The sequence below is a fragment of the Rhineura floridana genome, chromosome 22 (assembly GCF_030035675.1).
Source record: "Rhineura floridana isolate rRhiFlo1 chromosome 22, rRhiFlo1.hap2, whole genome shotgun sequence".
In the NCBI taxonomy this organism is placed as follows: Eukaryota; Metazoa; Chordata; class Lepidosauria; order Squamata; family Rhineuridae; genus Rhineura; species Rhineura floridana.
Genome location: NC_084501.1, coordinates 10,456,129 through 10,474,475, shown reverse-complemented (window position 1 = coordinate 10,474,475; position 18,347 = coordinate 10,456,129). Strand labels below are relative to the sequence as shown.

The window sequence follows — 18,347 nt, the reverse complement described above, 5'->3', positions numbered from 1 at the left end:
CAAACCAATACAAAAAGCTGCCTCAGAGGACAGATGGTCGTTTTCGGGAACTAAAGAGCAAAAATGGCCATTACTCACGATGAAGCACCCCTGTCTGCTGAGGCCCATTTGCAAATCAGACAGCTGTTAAATGGAGCAAGCTGGGGTCCCAACCCCTAAGCTGGTCTCCAAGGGTCCACACACACACGCACCCGGGCACTGTTTCAAACTGGCAAGCTTGTCAGGAGGGGCACATGTCCTTACAATGGAAACCTTCAAGTCGAAGGGCAGGTGATCAATGGGAAGAACCTCTCTTTGGAGAAGAAGTGATATCTTTCTCTCCGCAACAGCCCCTAGAAGCCCTCATCGGGGACATGACACAGAATATAGGTCTGAGGGCAGAAGGCTGGAATGGAGGAAAACACACAGGAGCGTGGGGGTTGAAAAAGACGACCTTACTTCTTGACTGGGATCCTTGAATCCTGATTGAGCTGGATTTTGAGCCGGGTGTACCTGCGAGGGTGAAACTGAGAGTTAGCTGTAAGGCTGAATCTGGCCTTCCCTCCTCTCCTATGCACAGGAGCATCAGCAAAGTTGCTTTGCTTGGTCGAGAGAGCAAGACATTGCTGCAGTCTAAGAACTCCCATAACTGTGATTATAGAGATGTTGATTTCTTGTAATCTTCCCCCGTCAAGGGACAGAACCCCAGCAGACCTTACAGAAGAACTTTTGGCCCTCCAGATGTTTGTGAACTACAACTCCCATCATCCCTGGAGATTGGACATGCTTTCCGGGGCTGATGGGGGATATAGTTCAGCAACATTTGGAGGGCCAAAGGCTCCCCACACCTGCCTTACAGGGAAGTAAGTAGAGCAGCTAACCCTTTTGGCCTGGACACCTCTGAGCCAACAACAGGAAGCCGGCTAACCAAACTACAGAGGCCAACCTTATACAGAGTCAGATCAGCAGGTCCAGTATCGTCCACACTGGCCGGAAGCAGCTCTTCTGAGTTTCAGGGAGGAGACATTCCCAGCCCTACCTGGAGATGTTGCTGGGGATTGAACCTGGGACCTTCTGCATGCAAAGCAAATGCTCTCCCACTGAGCTACGCCCCCTCCCAGGAGCTCTCTCCCCTATTTCACAGGGCAGGGCAGAAATTATGGAATGATTAGTTTGACGAGGTGCGCCTGGCGCAAACACTGTTATCTTTTCGGTGCCGGGTCAAGACTTTCCTCTTCTCCCAGGCATTTTAGCATGTGTTTTTAAGTTGCTTTTTAAAAATGTGTTTTTAAATTTTTGTGTGTGTGTGTGTGTGTGTGTGTGTGTGTGTGTGTGTGTGTGTGTGTGTGTGTGTGTGTGTGTGTGTGTGTGTGTGTGTGTGTGTGTGTGTGTATATATATATATATATATATATATATATATATATATATATATATATATATATATATATATATATATATATATATATATATATATATATATATATATTTAACGTTTTTAATTGTTGTAAACCGCCCAGAGAGCTTCAGCTATGGGGCGGTATACAATTGAATAAATAAATAAATAATAAACTCACGCTTTTTGCAGGAAGGTGTTCCGCGAGGCGTTCTGAGCCAAGATGTTTGTGGCCAGTTTGAACAGTTCCTCGGTCCACAACTGGAGAGGAGAGGAGGCAGAGGAAGAACAGGATGAGGCCAACCAGTCTTTTCTGCCCTCCCCCATCCCACTCACGCCCTCAGGTCTAATGCGCCGTGTTTTTTACATTGGGTTGCAGATCCACTGAAATCGATGGGCTTATGTTAGTCACGCCCATTAATATCAATGGATCTACTCTAGGATTGACATTGATACAGGCCATTTTAATGAGACAGCCACACAGCCCATGCTGTCCTCGTTTGACACAGTTGCACATTTCCAGGAAAAAGAAAAAAAAGCTAAACCATTCGGAGCTTTTGAAGTTTAGAGAAGTAAAATAATATACTCCAGGAGAGACGCATGAGAGGGGTTCATAAAATGTGCAGTTTTATTATTATTAATGTATATCCTGCCCTTCCTCTGAAAGCAGCCCAGGGCAGCAAACCCATCAGTGATAAAGCAATAACTGATTAAGGGAAGATGTTTCTGTTCTCTGCCCATCTCATAATATGAGAACATAATATGGGAACACCAGTGAAACCAGTGAGCAAGGAGGTGGTTTAGAAACAACAAGAGCATCACCATGGTATAGAGAGATTAAGGCTACGCATACACCATACATCTGAAGTACACGCCTTCCCCAAAAGTGTCATGGGAACTGTAGTTTTGTTAAGGGTGCCCGGAATTGTAGCTCTGTGTAGGGTAAATGATGGTTTCCAGAATTTTGCGGGGGAAGGCATGTGCTTTAAATGTATGATGTGTATGCAGTCTAAGTGTCAGGGTAGGACAGTGGGTGACAAGGAGGGATCATTCTATTTCAGGTACCTGTCAATTCTGCATGAGTTCATTCATTAGACAGTTCCACTTATTTCTGCATTATATCTTTGTTGTTGTTATGTACCTTCAAGTCGATTACGACTTATGGAGACCCTATGAATCAGTGACCTGCAAGAGCATCTGTTATAAACCACCCTGTTCAGAGCTTGTAAGTTCAGGTCTGTGGCTTCCTTTATGGAATCAATCCATCTCTTGTTTTGCCTTCCTCTTTTTCTACTCACTTCCGTTTTCCCCAGAGTTATTATCTTTTCTAGTGAATCATGTCTTCTCATGATGTGTCCAAAGTATGATAACCTCAGTTTCATCATTTTAGCTTCTAGTGACAGGTCTGGTTTAATTTGTTCTAACACCCAATTGTTTGTCTTTTTTGCAGTCCATGGTATCCGCAAAGCTCTCCTCCAACACCACATTTCAAAGGAGCTGATTTTTCTCTTATCCGCTTTTTTCACTGTCCAACTTTCAAATCCATACACAGAGATTGGGAATACCATGGTCTGAACGATCCTGACTTTGGTGTTCAGTGATGCATCTTTGCATTTGAGGACCTTTTCTAGTTCTCTCATAGCTGCCCTCCCTAGTCCTAGCCTTCTGATTTCTTTTTGGTTAATGACTGGGTATATCTTTATATATATATATTTAATCCCCAAAAAACTGTATTTAAATACATATTTTATCACAATGTACACATTCCTAAAATTTATTTTGTCCTGAAATATGCATTTTGGTGCTTTTTTGAGCTGAGTACAGTATTATTTTCTCGGCACCTACTGAAGACCTTTGTCTTTCAACAAGCCTTTTAAGTAGATACCTTACCCCTGTCTGCATCTGTATTAGAACTGTTTTTTAAAGATGCTTTTAAACATTTTTTTTAAGATGATTTGTTTTAAAGATTTGTTTTAGTGCTTTATCATTTCTTTGCCACCCTGGCCTCCCTTAGATATAAATTTAATCGAGAATAAGAATAAGAACATTGCAAAATCTGGAGAAGCGCAAAATCTAAGGATAACTCTTTCTGATTTGCACATCTGGAAGGTGCTGAGCAGGTTAGTTTGAATCAAAATGCATCCAGCTCAAATTCCTCAGCCATCCCTAAGGAGAGGTGACCACTACTGACTTGTATCGCCCATGCGCATCATCATTGCTATTACACAAGATTTCAGTTTTTAATTATACACACACACAACTACTGCACACCTAGGAGTACTGAAAACCCCCCACAAGTATTGACAAAGTCATGGGAATAGCAGCCAAAACCAGAAACAAAAGGGACATCTACATTGAAAGACATCATCTTTCAATGACAAAGCTGTAAATTAAAGCCAATTATAAATCAAGAATGATTAAAGTTATCGAACCACAAGAGGAACAAGGCAAACCCCTCAAAGCTGGTGAAGGCGATTCATTACAAGGTGCTAATTCATTACAAGACGTCTCTTTGTATTCTCCAGCCTGCGATCGTTCATGATCTGTGAAGCTATCTTGCAGACTCAAATAAATAGATTATGTGGTTGGTATTCAATGCTAGTCCTACTCAGAGCAGACCTGCTGAAGTTAACAGAAACAACTAACTTGGGTTCATTCATTCTGATGGGTCTACTCTGAGTAGGACTTAGCTGAATACAACCCTGTGTAAGCCAGACCGCCTCTGGGTAAGTTCTGTTGCTGGGATGGGGAGTCTGCTGCCCTCCCAGTGTTGCTGGACTCCAACTCTGATCATCTCTGACCATTGGCCATGCTGGCTGGGGCTGATGGGAGTTGGAGGTCAACAACACTTTAAAGGCCAGAGGTTCACCGTCATGGTATGAAAGCATCTTCGTCTCCTCAAAAAACCAGTTCATTGTGATGCTCCCCACCCTACCTTTGCTGCGTCATCCTGAACGACCGCCATGAAGTTGAGAAAGCTGACGTTGACCAGGTCTGGGCCATGCACCACAGTCACTAGTTTCTCTTCAGGCCGTTGCTCTGGCCCCCCAAAGCCAAGAATCTCCCGGGTCTTCGGATCCTAGAGAACAAAGGGTGCAAAGGCACGACTTAGAGAAGTTAACCTGATCTGCACCAACGCTGCTCTCCTACAGGGCAAACTAGATGTGATGTTAATCGCATGAATGCTGTCAAACGTGCACTTTTTGTAGTATCTCAGGGGTGGGGAACCTTTTTTGGTTCAGCAGACCAGATCTTGATCTCCCCCCCCCCCGAGGGCCAACTTTGACAAGCAGGTGGGGCCATCCACCTGTCAATTATTTGATGACATGATTTCTGATGACATCTGTCAACGTTGACCCACAGGAGTTGGGGAAAGGGTCTGCTTTGCCAGTGCATTCCCCTCAGGAAATCCTCTGGTGAAGTAGCACCCAGCAGGACTGAACTCTCATCAGCAGGGAGAGGGGGTTAATCCTGCTACTTTGGTTGTCCATCGGGGGAACTAGTAGGCACAGCTAATGCAGAACTGAACTCCGCCCATCAGGTGACACCAACCAGTGACCTCAGCTGATTGACAAAGTGGGCGCAGCCTCATGGACCAAACTGGACCCCTGGTGGGCCAAGTTTGGCCCGTACGCCAGAGATCCCCCACCCCTGTGTTATGTAAACAGCAACCTGAACAGTCTTGGGGCCTAAGAACATCTCTGATATGAGGAAATTACAGTTACCTTAGGTTGCTTGGCGTAGCGCCCAGTCCGAGTGTCCCGGATACAGCTGATGTCCAGGATGTCAACTTCCTGATAGGGGGGAGGGGGGGGAGAGAGAGAGAGAGAGGGAGATTCATTTAGTGCTCATTATTAGCACACACTACATATTTCCAACAGTTTCATGCGCTAACGAGAACCACAGGATGTGTTAATTAGGTTAGATAACGAGGTCTCTTCCCTCCGCGGCAAATAATGTATTAATTTTAGCCTTTTTTTTGCCAGTTGCCATATTTCATAGAACAGACACTTACTTTTGCATAATTTGCTTAAGGTTTTTTTGGGGGGAAAGGGTAAATGACAACGACAACAACATATTTGTATCCATTATATTTCACTCCCAGCTACCCATTAGAACCATTTACCCCTTCGTGTTTAGGAATCACAACGCTAAAAACTACTCTTTCTCTCTGTAATGGAATAGGAAGGAAATAATTGTTCATTTTTTATCATCGGAATTTCCATTAATTGCCGTTGTTAGTTTGCGGCTTATTGTGAAGTACAGGAGTGTTCTCCACTTAAAACCTTAAGAGCATAAGAAGAGCTTGGCGGCTGGATCAGGCCAATGGCCCATCTAATCCAGCATCCTGTTCTCACAGGGGCCAGCCAGATGCCCATGGGAAGCCTGAAAGCAGGGCCTGCGTGTAACAGCACTCTCCCCGCCTGCGATTCCCAGCAACCGATATTCAGAGGCGCTGCTGTCTCCGACAGTGGAGGGAGAACATAACTGTTGTGCCTAATTGCCTTATCCTCCATGCATTTCCCTAATCCTCTTTTACGGCCTTCCTTAAAGTTGGTGGTCATCACTGCCTCTTGTGAGAGCAAATTCCATAGTTTACCTTCTTTAACCAGGACCCCCCCCCCAAAAAAAAAAAAACTATCCCTGACAGACAGTTGACAGGAGGTGTTTTGCTATGGTTTGTTAGAGATAATGCTCCGTAAAACAGATTCATCACAACCAAACAGCATGACTGGAAACCTCCAGTAACAGAAGCTTCATTATGGAGAGGCACACTAGGCTACACATTCAACAAATCATAGCATCCCAATGCTCAATCAGAAACTGATTAAACATGGACAGAAACACACACCAACCCATAATACACGCCACAGCAAACACGACAGACTTAGCAGGCAAACAGACACACCTGATAAAAACCATACATTCATAACTTGACCTCAACCTGAACTCCTTTGCAAGGAACCATTGCCTGTCCCCCAATCCTCCTCCTCCCCCACACTCTAAAATAGATCACAACAAACGCATTGAGAATGTGAAAATATGTATTGTATAAGAAGATACAAGAATGTAACTGTATGACTTATACCCCTATGCTGTACAAAAAAAGATGTCAATAAAATTTGGGTGGGGGGGAAGTCACGTATGTTGGGTCAGAAGGAGGGATCTTTTTCAATTCTGCTTCCTTGGATCAATGTTTAGTCTGAAGGGAACTCACATACATAGAAACGCTTATCTTGCTTTTTTATGCACACATGCATTCATGGCAGACATCATCTTAGAGGCGACACTTCCTTGTTTGCAAGGGCGGGGAAATCTACCATTGAATGTTTGCATTCTTGATTTAAAAAAAAAAACCCTTGTCAAGCAGTTCAAATTCCCACTGAAAGACAAATGGTTGGACAAGGTGTGGTATGCTGACACAATGGCAAAACTTACAGAGCCGTGAAATGAAAAGATGGAAAAAAGAAAAGAGGAGGTATTCCAAAGGACATGGTTCCTCTTTGTCAGTTTTAGGGTGTAAAGATTTAAACTGGGATTACTTGACACATTTTTTGCTGCTGAGAGAATAGATTGTTAATAGAAATTATGTGTTATATTTACAGAGATTTTATTAAAAGTTTCAAATATCTGTTCAAAGTTATTTTTACAGTTTTAATATAAATGTGTAGAGAGCTAAAGGAAAATTATACATTTTTGCACACATGCAGTTTTTTTTTTAAAAAAAGATTGTATTTATAGACTCTACGTTTGTTTCAATATAAAATATTAAAATAAAAAAACTCAAAAACAATTCTAATTGGTTGCACTTTAATTGTTGAATTGCTGCCCTTGGCTTCTTCGGGGATGGGATAGAAATGGAATTAACAGGAATATTCTTTAAATGCAAACAAATGATCAACCAAACATATGTAGGAATATAGGACGTTTATCTTGAGTTAGACCAATGGCTCACCGAGCTCAGTATTGTCTACACGGACTGGCAGCAGCTGCAGGGTTTCAAGCAGAAGTCTTTCCTAGCTCTACCTGGAGGTGCCAGGATTTGAACTTGGGGACCTTCTGCATGCAAGGCAGATGCTCTAAACACTGAGCTACTGCCCTTCCCTTAACGCCTAGGAAGCTACCTTATACCAAGTCAGACCATAGGACCATCCAGCTCAATCCTGTCTACAGCACTGTTTGACCCTTGGGTCCCCAGATGTTATTGGACTACAACATCCATCAACCCCACCCCAGAGCTTGGCAAAGTTACTTTTTTGAACTACAACTCCCATCAGCCCAATCCAGTGGCCATGTTGGCTGGGGATTATGGGAGTTGTAGTTTTAAAAAAGTAACTTTTCCAAGCTCTGCCCCAGCCAGCTTAGCCAATGGCCAAGGAGGATGAGAGCTGTAGTTCAACAACATCTGGAGACCCAAGCTTGAAGAACAGTGGTCTACAACGACCAGCAGCAGTGCTCTACCACTTTCAGACAGGGACTCTTTTTCCCACTCCTACCTGGAGATGCCACTGGAGATTGAACTGGGGGACCTTCTGCATGCAAAACAGATGCTCTACGAATGAGCTACAGCCCTTCCCCCCCCCCCCCACACACACACACTGCAGTCCTAATATAGGGGTCAGACTAGTTGGCCTTTTCAGACACCGGTACCCTTTGGTTTCCTTTTCTAGCCTGCCTCTCACGCCACCGTCCTACGCATGGCCTCTCTCTCCTCTCAGGTCCCCTTGGCCATCCAAACACTTTCTGGAATGAAGGGGGAAAGAGGCATTCTCGGGCTGTATATATAGCTACTTAAGCTAACTGTTTTGTCCTGGACGCCTGCCAGATGCAAAAGAGCTTTTAACCACAGGGAAATTGTGCGGTAACTGAAAGGGGGAGGGAAGCCAGGGCTTCCCACCAATCCAAAGGAAATTGCTGTTTGGAGGGGGGGCAGGAGAGAAGAGGTGATCAAAATTGCTCACCCAAGAAGGACAGAAGGCTATTTGGGGGGGGGGACCAGGGGGAAGAATTTATTCCGGGGCTCAGCTGTCATGTGTGAGCAACATACACTTGCAATGCAACACCACTCATGGGGAACACATCTAGATCTGCTTAAAGCAAGAATGTAAACAAAGTCAACATTTGCTCTAAATCAAGAATTAAACAGCCACCAACTCAGATGGCGTTAAAAGAGGATTAGTCACGTTCATGGAGGATAATAAGGCTATCCATGGCTACTGGTATTTCTCCCACCGTGCCAGAGGTGGAATGCCTCCGGATACCAGTTGCTGGAAACTGCAAGTGGGGAGAGTTGCTGTTGCACTTAAGCCAGATTCACACTGAACATTTATTCCACTGGTATTCCACTTTAAGCAGCTACAGCTTCCCCTAAAGAATCCTGGGAAGTGTAGTTTGTGACGAGTGCTGAGAGTTGCTAGGAGATCCCCATTCCCCTCATACAGGTACAATTCCTCGAGCAGTTTTAACAGCCAGTCCTTCTTCCCAGAGAACTGTGGGAATTGCAGGTCTGTGAGGGGACTATGACTTTCCTAACTCTCAGCACTCTTCACAAACTACACTTCCCAGGATTCTTTGGGGGAAACCATGACTGTTTAAAGTGGAATAAATGTTCAGTGTGAATGTGGAATGAGTTCTGTGCTCTGCCACCCTAGTCAGAGGCAGTATGCTTCTGAAAACCAGTTGCCGGAAGCCTCAGGAGGGGAGAGTGTTCTTGCACTCGGGTCCTGCTTGCGGGCTTCCCCCAGGCACCTGGTTGGCCACTGTGAGAACAGGATGCTGGACTAGATGGGCCACTGGCCTGATCCAGCAGGCTCTTCTTATGTTCTTATGAGTTCCTGCTTTCGGACTTCCCAGAGGAATCTGGTTGGCCAGTGTGAGAACAGGATGCTGGATTAGATGGACCACTGGCCTGATCCAGCAGCCAGGCTCTTCTGATGCTCCCCCTGACCCTCAGAGCTGTCAAGAGATTGAATGGACTTAAAAATGCTACCCCCAATATGACAGAGGAACACAAACACCCCTTTCAGCACAGCTCCTCAGATTTTTCAGGCAGAGGCCTTGCTGACAGGCTAAAGCCTAATAGGTACCTTAATTGTCCAGACTCTTTGGCCACGCATCCAGCTTTCTTCCACACTTCACGGGATTTTTACAAGTACAAGCACATCGGTGGTTTTAAAAGTACAAGCACACAGGAGTCACAGTGGGACAGATCCACACTTAGGTGCTTTGGGGGGGAGGAGAATACATAAGGTTCCATGCACGCCATATATTTTAAAGCACATGGCCTCCCCCAGGAATCCTGGGAACTGTAGTTTAAGAGTGCTGGGAATTGTAGTTCTGTGAGGGAGTAAACCACATTTCCCAGGATTCTCTGGGGGAAGCCATGTGCTTTAAATATATGGTACATATGCAGCCAGAGATGGAAAATCATCTCATAGGAATTAACAGTCATTTTGAGGAGTGGAATACTAAATGACAGTAAACTCTAAAATGAAAAATACCTGGTCACCCTACCACACATCTGTTTTATATTCTGCTTGAGCTCCACACCCCTCCCCGCCCTTTGGGCACTGCAAACATTTACCACTGCGTTTTTTGGACAGCCGGTGTGGTGTAGCAGCAAGAGTGTTGGATTCAGAGCAGAGGTGGGGAACCTGTGACTCTCCACGTGTCTCTGGACTCCAGCTTCCATCGGCTCCAGCCAGCAAGGCCAGTGGTCAAGGTTGGTGGGTGTTGATCATCCAGCAGCATCTGAAGGGCCACAGGTTCTTCACTCACACCACAACTTAGGCCGCGTACGCACCATATATTTAAAGCCGATGGCTTCCCTCAGAGAATCCTGGGAACTGCGGTTTACTCCCTCGCAGAGCTACAATTCCCAGCAACCTTAACCAACTACAGTTCTCACGATTCTTTGGGGGAAGTTGTGCGTTTTAAAAAATGTTGGTGTGTACGCAGCCTTAGAGCAGGAAGGAAAATGGAAATGGACTGCCTTCAAGTCCAACTTATGGCAACCCTATGAATAGGGTTTTCATGGTAAGTGGTATTCAGAGGTGGTTTACCGTTACCTTCCTCTGAGGCTGAGAGGCAGTGACTGGCCCTTGGTCACCCACTAAGCTCCATGGCTCTGTGGGGATTCAAACCCTGGTCTCTCAGGTCATAGTCCAACACCTTAACCACTACACCACACTGGTTCTCCAGAGCAGGGACACACAGGTACAAATCCTCATCTGGCCTCAAAGCTCATAGGGTGGACCATAGGTTTGCCACTTCCTCTCCACCTTAACATAGCTCGCAGGGGTGTTATGAGGATTAATGAAAAGGTGATTGTGTAACTCCAGCATTACATTGCTTTTTAAGTCAGGCCAAATCAAGAGAAAGTCACACTCAAGCCGCAACTTGTCCTATTGATGTCAATGCACAATTATCTTTGGGGTTATTATAGTTTAGCACAAATATCAAGGCACAATGGTCAGATAGCAAGAGGATTCACAGACAAGCCAGAAAAGCAAAAGAAACTATTTGGACCAGGGAGGAGAAGGAGAAAGAAGAGCAGTTGCTGTTTAAATCAGTTTTTATTTTTTAAAAAAATTGTGTCCCAACCCTCCATGCTCCCTCCCTTCTCCCCCTCCCTTTGGCTCTCGCCCCAGAATTCTTGTCAAACCAGCTGAACAACTCAAAAAGCACTGACAAGAGAGACGAATGAACAGCCCAGGCCTCTGCGCAGATCACACCTTCCCCTGGGGCCAGCGAACTGCATGCAACCCCAAAGGCAGAACTCTGGATGGGCTAGCTGCCCTGCACTTCCAACATCTCCCAGCAAGAGGCGCTATACAACACCACTCCCTACCCAGACAAGGGGCTGCATGGAAACCATACATTTTAAGCACATGGCTTCCTGCCGCCAAGAATCCTGGGAACTGTTGTTTGTTAAGGGTGCTGGGAGTTGTAGTTCTGCAAGGGGTAAGCTACAGTTCCCTCGATTCCTGGGGCAAGGGAAATGTGCTTTAAATAAATGGTATGTGCACGCAGCTCAGTCTATCATAGAAATTGGTTCTTGCGCAAACACACCACCTCATGTTGCTCCCGACCTCAAGAGATAAAAAGAACATACTCAAAAGCACCCAAGAGTTTCCGGACTTGGTTGCCGTCACAAGTGATAAGCAGCTCAATTTTTTCTAAAAAAATGAAATGCATATAAATAAAATCCAGTTTGAAGGGGCTGGAAGGAAAGAGAGAGAGAAAAAGAGACAGGCAGAAAGACTGCTTAAAGCAGAATGTATATATATATATTTATATATGTATTTATATATGTATCTGCACATACCATATTGGGGCCAGTCCAGTAGAGGAAAAAGCCTTGTGGGTCAACTCGTAGGGTCACCAGAGCCCGGCTGGTCGGTTCCTAGGAGCAGAGGACAAAAAAAAATTGTCAAGACTCTTCTGCCAAACCCCATTATATGCTGATCTCCTGGTCTTTGTGGAACTCACAGCAGTCTCCCATTCAAGGGGTAGATCCCGTATGCAGCGGTTACCTCCAGAGATCTGGCAATTGTTGGCTAGGAGCCATCAAAAAACTAAAAAAATCTAAATATTGGATTTCTTAGTCGCCCATCTGGCTGGCTAACCATCAGACATGACCATCATCATAATCAGCCCACATTTCCTCCCAATGGAGCCCAAGGCAGCGAACGCACAAGCGATGAAACAATCAAAACAATTCCAATACATACACAAGCTGGGAAAAACCTTAACTTCAAAGGCTCGTTGGAAGAGGAAGGCCTTCAGCAGGCACCAGACAACAGAGACAGCGCCTGTCTAATATTAAACAGGAGGGAATTTGAAAGGATAGATGCCACCACACTAAACGCCCGTTTCCTATGATGTGCAAAACGGACCTCCTAATGAGATGGGATCTGCAGAGCACAGTGATTGACTGGGTATATAAGGGGTGAGATGATCTTTCATTAGGTTGGTGACAGTGGTCCACACACAGGTAACCTCCAGACCTGATTACTATAATGCGCTTTACGTGGGGATGCCCTTGAATTTGGTCCAGAAGATGCAGGTAGTACAAAAGGGCTGCTGCACAGTTTATTTTATTTTATTTAAACATATTTATATACAGCTTGATCGTCAACACCTCTAAGCAGTTTACATAGGGTTGCATCCAATGCTAATCCTGTTCAGAGTAGACCCAACAAAATTAATAGACATGACTAACTTAAGTCTGTTAATTTCAGTGGGTTGTATTCCACTTAAGTCCTACTCAGAGTAGACCCACTGAAATGAATGAACCTATGTTGGCCATTTCTATTGATGAGCACTGAACACAAGCCATAAAATATACACTAAAATTACTGATCAAAATTAGATATTAAAACCAAGTTAACATCAATTTTTCAGGATGTAAATAAAATCAGCAGTTTTAAAAAGAAGCATTATAACACCATTTCACATATTGAAACATGCGACAAGTTTACACATGAGGGCAGGCTTGCTGGAACAACAGCAGAAGTTTCTAGCAGATGCCAGAAAGCGTACAGCGAAGACAACGGCTGCTCTCTGGGGCAACCTACCGACATCATGAAACGCCTCTGTTGGAAGTGTTGCATTGGCTGTCAGTTTGCTACCGAGCTTCATCCAAAGCTTTACGCCTGGCATATAAAGCCCTATACGGTTCTGGACCGAGCTGCCTCTCCCTCTACATCCTGCCCCGGTACTGGTGGGGCGGAAGGCAGACAGCCCCACAGGAAGTGTAGCCACAGCCAATGATAGGCAGAGCCAATGAATTCTAGATCTGCCCTCATCTTCCTCCCTGCTGAGGTTTACAATGACAAAGACTAAGGAGGAGGAGGAAGGTCACCCACTGGACTGGATGTAAGTAAGAAGGCAGGCAGGTGGGAGCTAACTGAGGGCAGGCTGATCTTGGTGGGGCGCTGCTCCAATAGCCCCAGTGAACCAGCCTCTATTGCCTGTCCTGGTCACATAGATCTGCAGATGAAGATTTGTTGATGGTGCCACACGCCCCTGTGGCAAAGCATGCTGCAACTCGAGCACCCTGTGCTGTTAGCATCTTGGCGCCAGTCCTCTGGAATCCTCTTTCCTTAGAACTGAAGCAAGCCCCAGCATTGCCAGGTTTTCAACGTACGCCGGTGGACCTTTTTCTTTCCTCCCAAGCCATTCCTCATTCTTGTTGGTTTCTATGTTGTAATGGTGTTTTATATCGGCATTACATTTTAAGTTTTATTTCTGTACAGTGCCTGGGTATTCTGAATGTAGAGGGGGCTCTATAAATTCTGAAACAAATAGAAATATTTAATAATAATAATTCATTCTGAGGCTTACAGCACTATCAATGCACCTGCCGCTTCGGCAGAGTAGGAGGCTGTGTATCCATCATTTAAACCACATTTAAAGCACATGGCTTCCCCCAAAGAATCCTGAGAGTTTTACCCCTCACAGAGCTACAGTTCTCAGCACGCTTAACAAACTACAGCTCCCAGGATTCTCTGGGGGGGAAATCAAGTGCTTTACATCTTCTTCAAATGTATGGTGCGTAAGCAGCCTGTTACAGACACAAGATCTGTGCTGGGGGGCGTAAGGCGACAACCCCACCAATAACCACCAGCTCTCAAACCTCTGCTCACAGGATCACTGTTGGAGAATACCCATGGATAATTCCACTTGGAATCTTGTAGTACCTATACAAGCTTGTGTATCAGCTTTATAGCAGTATAAGATTCCCTCCCCCAATGAATCTTGGGAGCTGTAGTTTGTTAAGGATGCTGGGAACTATAGTTCTGCAAGGGTTAAACTACAGTCCCCAGGATTCTTTGAAGGATGTCATATTGCTTTAAATGCATGGTGTGTACACAGCTTTAAACCTATTACAGCTTGTAGCACAGCCCCACCAAGCCGGAGAGGGGGAAAGGGTTCTCAAAATCCCACTGCCTTCTTTCAAATTCTCCAGGGACTGCTGTTCTCAAGCCCATCCTCCCCACCCTCAGTCCTCTGAACCCCCTTTTATCGATACACAGTTCCCATCAGCTCCACTAAACACTTGAAATTAGCCTTGGAGACAGAGGTGTGCAAGGGTGGGGTCTGTGGGTGGTGGGGTAGGAAATGGAGGAAACTTGCACACTTGCAAAAACACTTAAAAGGTTTCATCAGGATCCCCACAATGGCTCATATTGCCTGCCAAACAGCAGAAAAGAGCACACACCCAGATTTGATGGCTTTAAAAGCAACAACTCTCCACAAAAGGCCCCCCGATGTCTTGCACAGGAAAGTGAAGGCGGCTCCAAAAAAATTAGCAAACCTGGCGCGGCGTCAACTCTTGGCATCTTCAGGCAGCTGCCAAGAGCCCATTGGCGCCAATGCCAAGTGGTCTTCATCTGCCCGCGCCTTCCCCTCTCTCACTGCTGTTTACCCTGGGTTATATCACGGGTGGGGAACCTCAGGCCAGCGGCCCATCTAGTCCAGCATCCTGTTCTCACAGTGGTCAACCAGATGCCCGTTATGGGAAGCCCAAAAGCAAGACCTGAGTGCAAGAGCACTCTCCCCTCCTGCGGTTTCAAGCAAGTGATATTCAGAAGCATACTGCCTCTTACAGTGGAGGCACATCCTAACCCTCGTGGCTAGTATCCATGGACACCCTTATCCTCCGTGAATTTGTCAAATCAGGGGGTTGGACTTGATGGCCTTATAGACCCCTTCCAACTCTATGATTCTATGTTTTTAAAGCCATCCAAGTTGGTGGCCATTGCTGCCTCTTGTGGGAGTGAGTGAATTCCATAGTTTAACTATGCGCTCTGTGCAGAAGTACTTCATTTTGTCTGTCCTGAATCTTCCAACATTTAGCTTCAGAGGATGTCCACAAGTTCAAGTATTGTGAGTGAGTGAGAGAGAGAGAGAGAGAGAGAGAGAGAGAGAGAGAGAGAGAGAGAGAGAGAGAGAGAGAGAGAGAGACTTTTCTCTATCCACTTTCTCCATGCCATACATAATTTTATACCCTTCTATCATGTCACCTCTGACTCGCCTTTTCTCTAAACTAAGAAGCCTCAAATGCTGCATCCTTTCCTCATAGCAGAGTCTCTCCATTGCCTTGATCATCGCGGTTGCCCTTTTCTGAACCTTTTCCAAGGCCTTGCCTCCACCATCAATTTATCTAATCCCCTTTCAAAGCCACCTAAGCAAGTGGCCATCACAATACCCTGCAGCAGTGAATTCCATAGGTTAGCTAAGCACTACAAGTGTACATTTAAAGCATTAAACTACATTTCCCAGGATTGTTTGGGGAAAGCCATGTGCTTTTACATGTACGGTGTGGATGTGACCTATGTGACTTCCTTTAGTCTCTGCTGAATCATCTGCCGTTCAGCTTCCTTGCACAACCCAGGGTTCTAGTGTTATGAGAGAAAGAGGAGGCGATTTCTGAAACCCACTTTTTTCACACCTTGTATAATTTTATCAGCCTCAATCACGTCCCCTTTTATTAGTTTTCCTAAGATGGACTGGGAGACCAGAGGCCTTCCAGAGGTTGCCCAGCCCTGTCCCATGCTAAAGTGTCTCAAATGCTGTGAGCTTTCTTTACCTAGGAGCATCACTCCAGGCTATTGATCCTTCTGACTGCCCTTTCAGCCACTTTTTTTGCAGCTCTGTGATACCCTTTTTGAGATTGGATAACCAGAACTGTACATAGTATTCCAACCATTGTTGCACAGAACAGATTTATTTAGAGGCATTACGAGAGTGGCAGTTTTGTTTTCAAATAGCTTTCCTAAGAATCCCTGGCAAGGAATGTCTCCTCGGTGCTGAAGCACAGCAAGCTGATGGTTTTATTAAGCTATCTACCACAAACCCAAGATCCCTTTTTCTGGTTCCCTCTGCCAGTTCAGATCACATCAGTTTACCCCACCAAACCCCAACGGCCATTTTCATTGCCTGTTCGTCCAGTGGAGCTGTTTGCGGTCTATTTGGATTGTCACCATCCTGAATAGCTTGCTATCTGTCATTCACAAACTTGGCTACCTGATTGCTCACCCGACTCAAGATCCTTTACGAGTGTTAAATAGCACTACCCAATACAACTGCACCCACAATGGCTCCCTCCCCACCATCATGAGGTCTGTTTACCCATATCATTTATTCATTCCTGCTCTTTAAGCAGGTAACAACCCATTAGACAACCTGCCTAAGAGCCAGTGTGGTGTAGTGGTTACAGTGTTGGACTAGGACCTAGGAGACCAAGATTTAAATCCCCACTCAGCCAGGAAGCTTGCTTGATGACCTTCAGAGAGCCACTCCGCATAACCTACCTCACAGTTGTTATGAAGATAAAATGGAAAGGGAGGAGAAATCACGTACACCACCTTAAGCTCCGTACAGGAAAAAAAGTTAAATGGACTGTCTTCAAGTCGATTCCAACTTATGGCGACCCTATGAATAGGGTTTTCATGGTAAGCGGTATTCAGAGGGAGTTTACCATTGCCTTCCTCTGAGGCTGAGAGGCAGTGACTGGCCCAAGGTCACTCAGTGAGCTTCATGGCTGTGTGGGGATTCGAACCCTGGTCTCCCAAGTCATAGTCCCAACACCTTAACCACTACACCACATGAAAGGTGGGATATAAATGTAATAATATTTTTTTTTAATTACCCAGAACACATTGGTGAGAGATTTTGCCAAAAAGGGTTTTGGAAGTCCAGGTTTATAATAGCAAAAGATTGGCCCCATTTAAATGCTTACTGACACTCTCAAAAGAACTCCAAAAGGTTGGCAAGGCTGGACTTTCCTTTGCAGAAGCCTTGCTGATTCTTCCTCAGCAAGGCTTGTCCTTAAATGTGTTTTATCATTCTGACTTTAATAATGTTTTCCACCAATTGGGACAGACATTAGCTTAATAGGAGTAATTTCCTGTATCCATTTTCTAAACATTGGTGCAATGTCAGACTACTTCCTAATCATCTGGTAAAGGGCATGACTTCAGTTACAATTGCAATTTTTTCTTAGACCAGCAATTTCACATTTTAGTTCTAAAGGAACTCTTGGGCAGAGACACTGAATCACTCATGTTAAGTCCTGGATTTAAATCCCCCTGCTCATCCGTGAAGCTGAATGGGAGACCCTGTGGCACCACTCATTTGGCTTAACCTATTTCACAGGGCTGTTCCAATTATGAAGTGATAAGAAAAAAAAAAAACCCTGTATATTCTCTAGGTTCTTTGGAGGGAGGATGTTGGGAGGAACCTAATAAGAACATACTCAGATAAGGCTCCACACACCAGAATGCCAAGCCTCCATCATTTTTCTAACTGTATAAATTCCAAAAGGGTTAACTGCTTTTTGCTTCTTAAACTGTGCCAACTTGCAAACATTTAATTTTTAAAAATGCAAGGAATAAACTCCCCCGAGCACAACATTCTATCTTCCCAGCCAAATATTTTCTTTCCCTGCATTGCACCCCCACTGACAAAGAAGTCACTATGGGGCTCCTTCCCCCCCTTCAAGCCCCCACATATTTTGCCTTTATCCTCCCAAACGATTCACAGTTCCCAGCACACAAACTCACCCCTCCTCCTATCATTGCAGGGCTGTGGGAATCCCCTTCAGGCATTGTATGCATGTTACAGGAATTGGGGGGGGGGACGCCCTCACAAGACAGGAATTTTAATAGAGACCATATGCGCCCCCATTGGTCTGCACACTAAATACCCTGAGACCTTGGAAAATTGGGTCTGGAGATTAAAAGGAAATGGGGATTGGGACTGGAGGCGGAAGGGTTCAGGACGCTACAAGTGAGACACAGCAGAGTGGGGGCTATTTCCAGGCAGCTCTGCAACTGCAAGCCTCCCCCCCTCCAATCTTACATCACACACCCACAGAGCCCTTCCCACATCAGCTGGCCTCTGGACCTTATCGTCGTGGGAACACTGAACTGGAATCATTCTGCCCGGCTCTCCCACTTATAAGG

The 18,347-nt window shown here is 45.2% G+C and overlaps 1 protein-coding gene across 5 annotated transcripts in view; it reads right to left on the bottom strand.

The window, feature by feature from the left end:
* Positions 1-18,347, bottom strand: part of PLCB3 (phospholipase C beta 3) — a 115,875-nt gene that overhangs the window by 85,483 nt on the left and 12,045 nt on the right. For 4 of the 5 annotated variants that reach the window (XM_061606203.1, XM_061606204.1, XM_061606201.1 and 1 more), the window contains exons 4-8: positions 11,702-11,779; positions 5,100-5,168; positions 4,310-4,453; positions 1,556-1,635; positions 439-492 (exon numbers count right to left, since the gene is read on the bottom strand). In XM_061606203.1, coding sequence (XP_061462187.1) covers positions 439-492; positions 1,556-1,635; positions 4,310-4,453; positions 5,100-5,168; positions 11,702-11,779 — 425 coding nt within the window. Of the gene's footprint in view, positions 1-438; positions 493-1,555; positions 1,636-4,309; positions 4,454-5,099; positions 5,169-11,701; positions 11,780-12,953; positions 13,066-18,347 lie in introns of those variants that run through there. The other variant, XM_061606205.1, reaches the window with a different exon arrangement.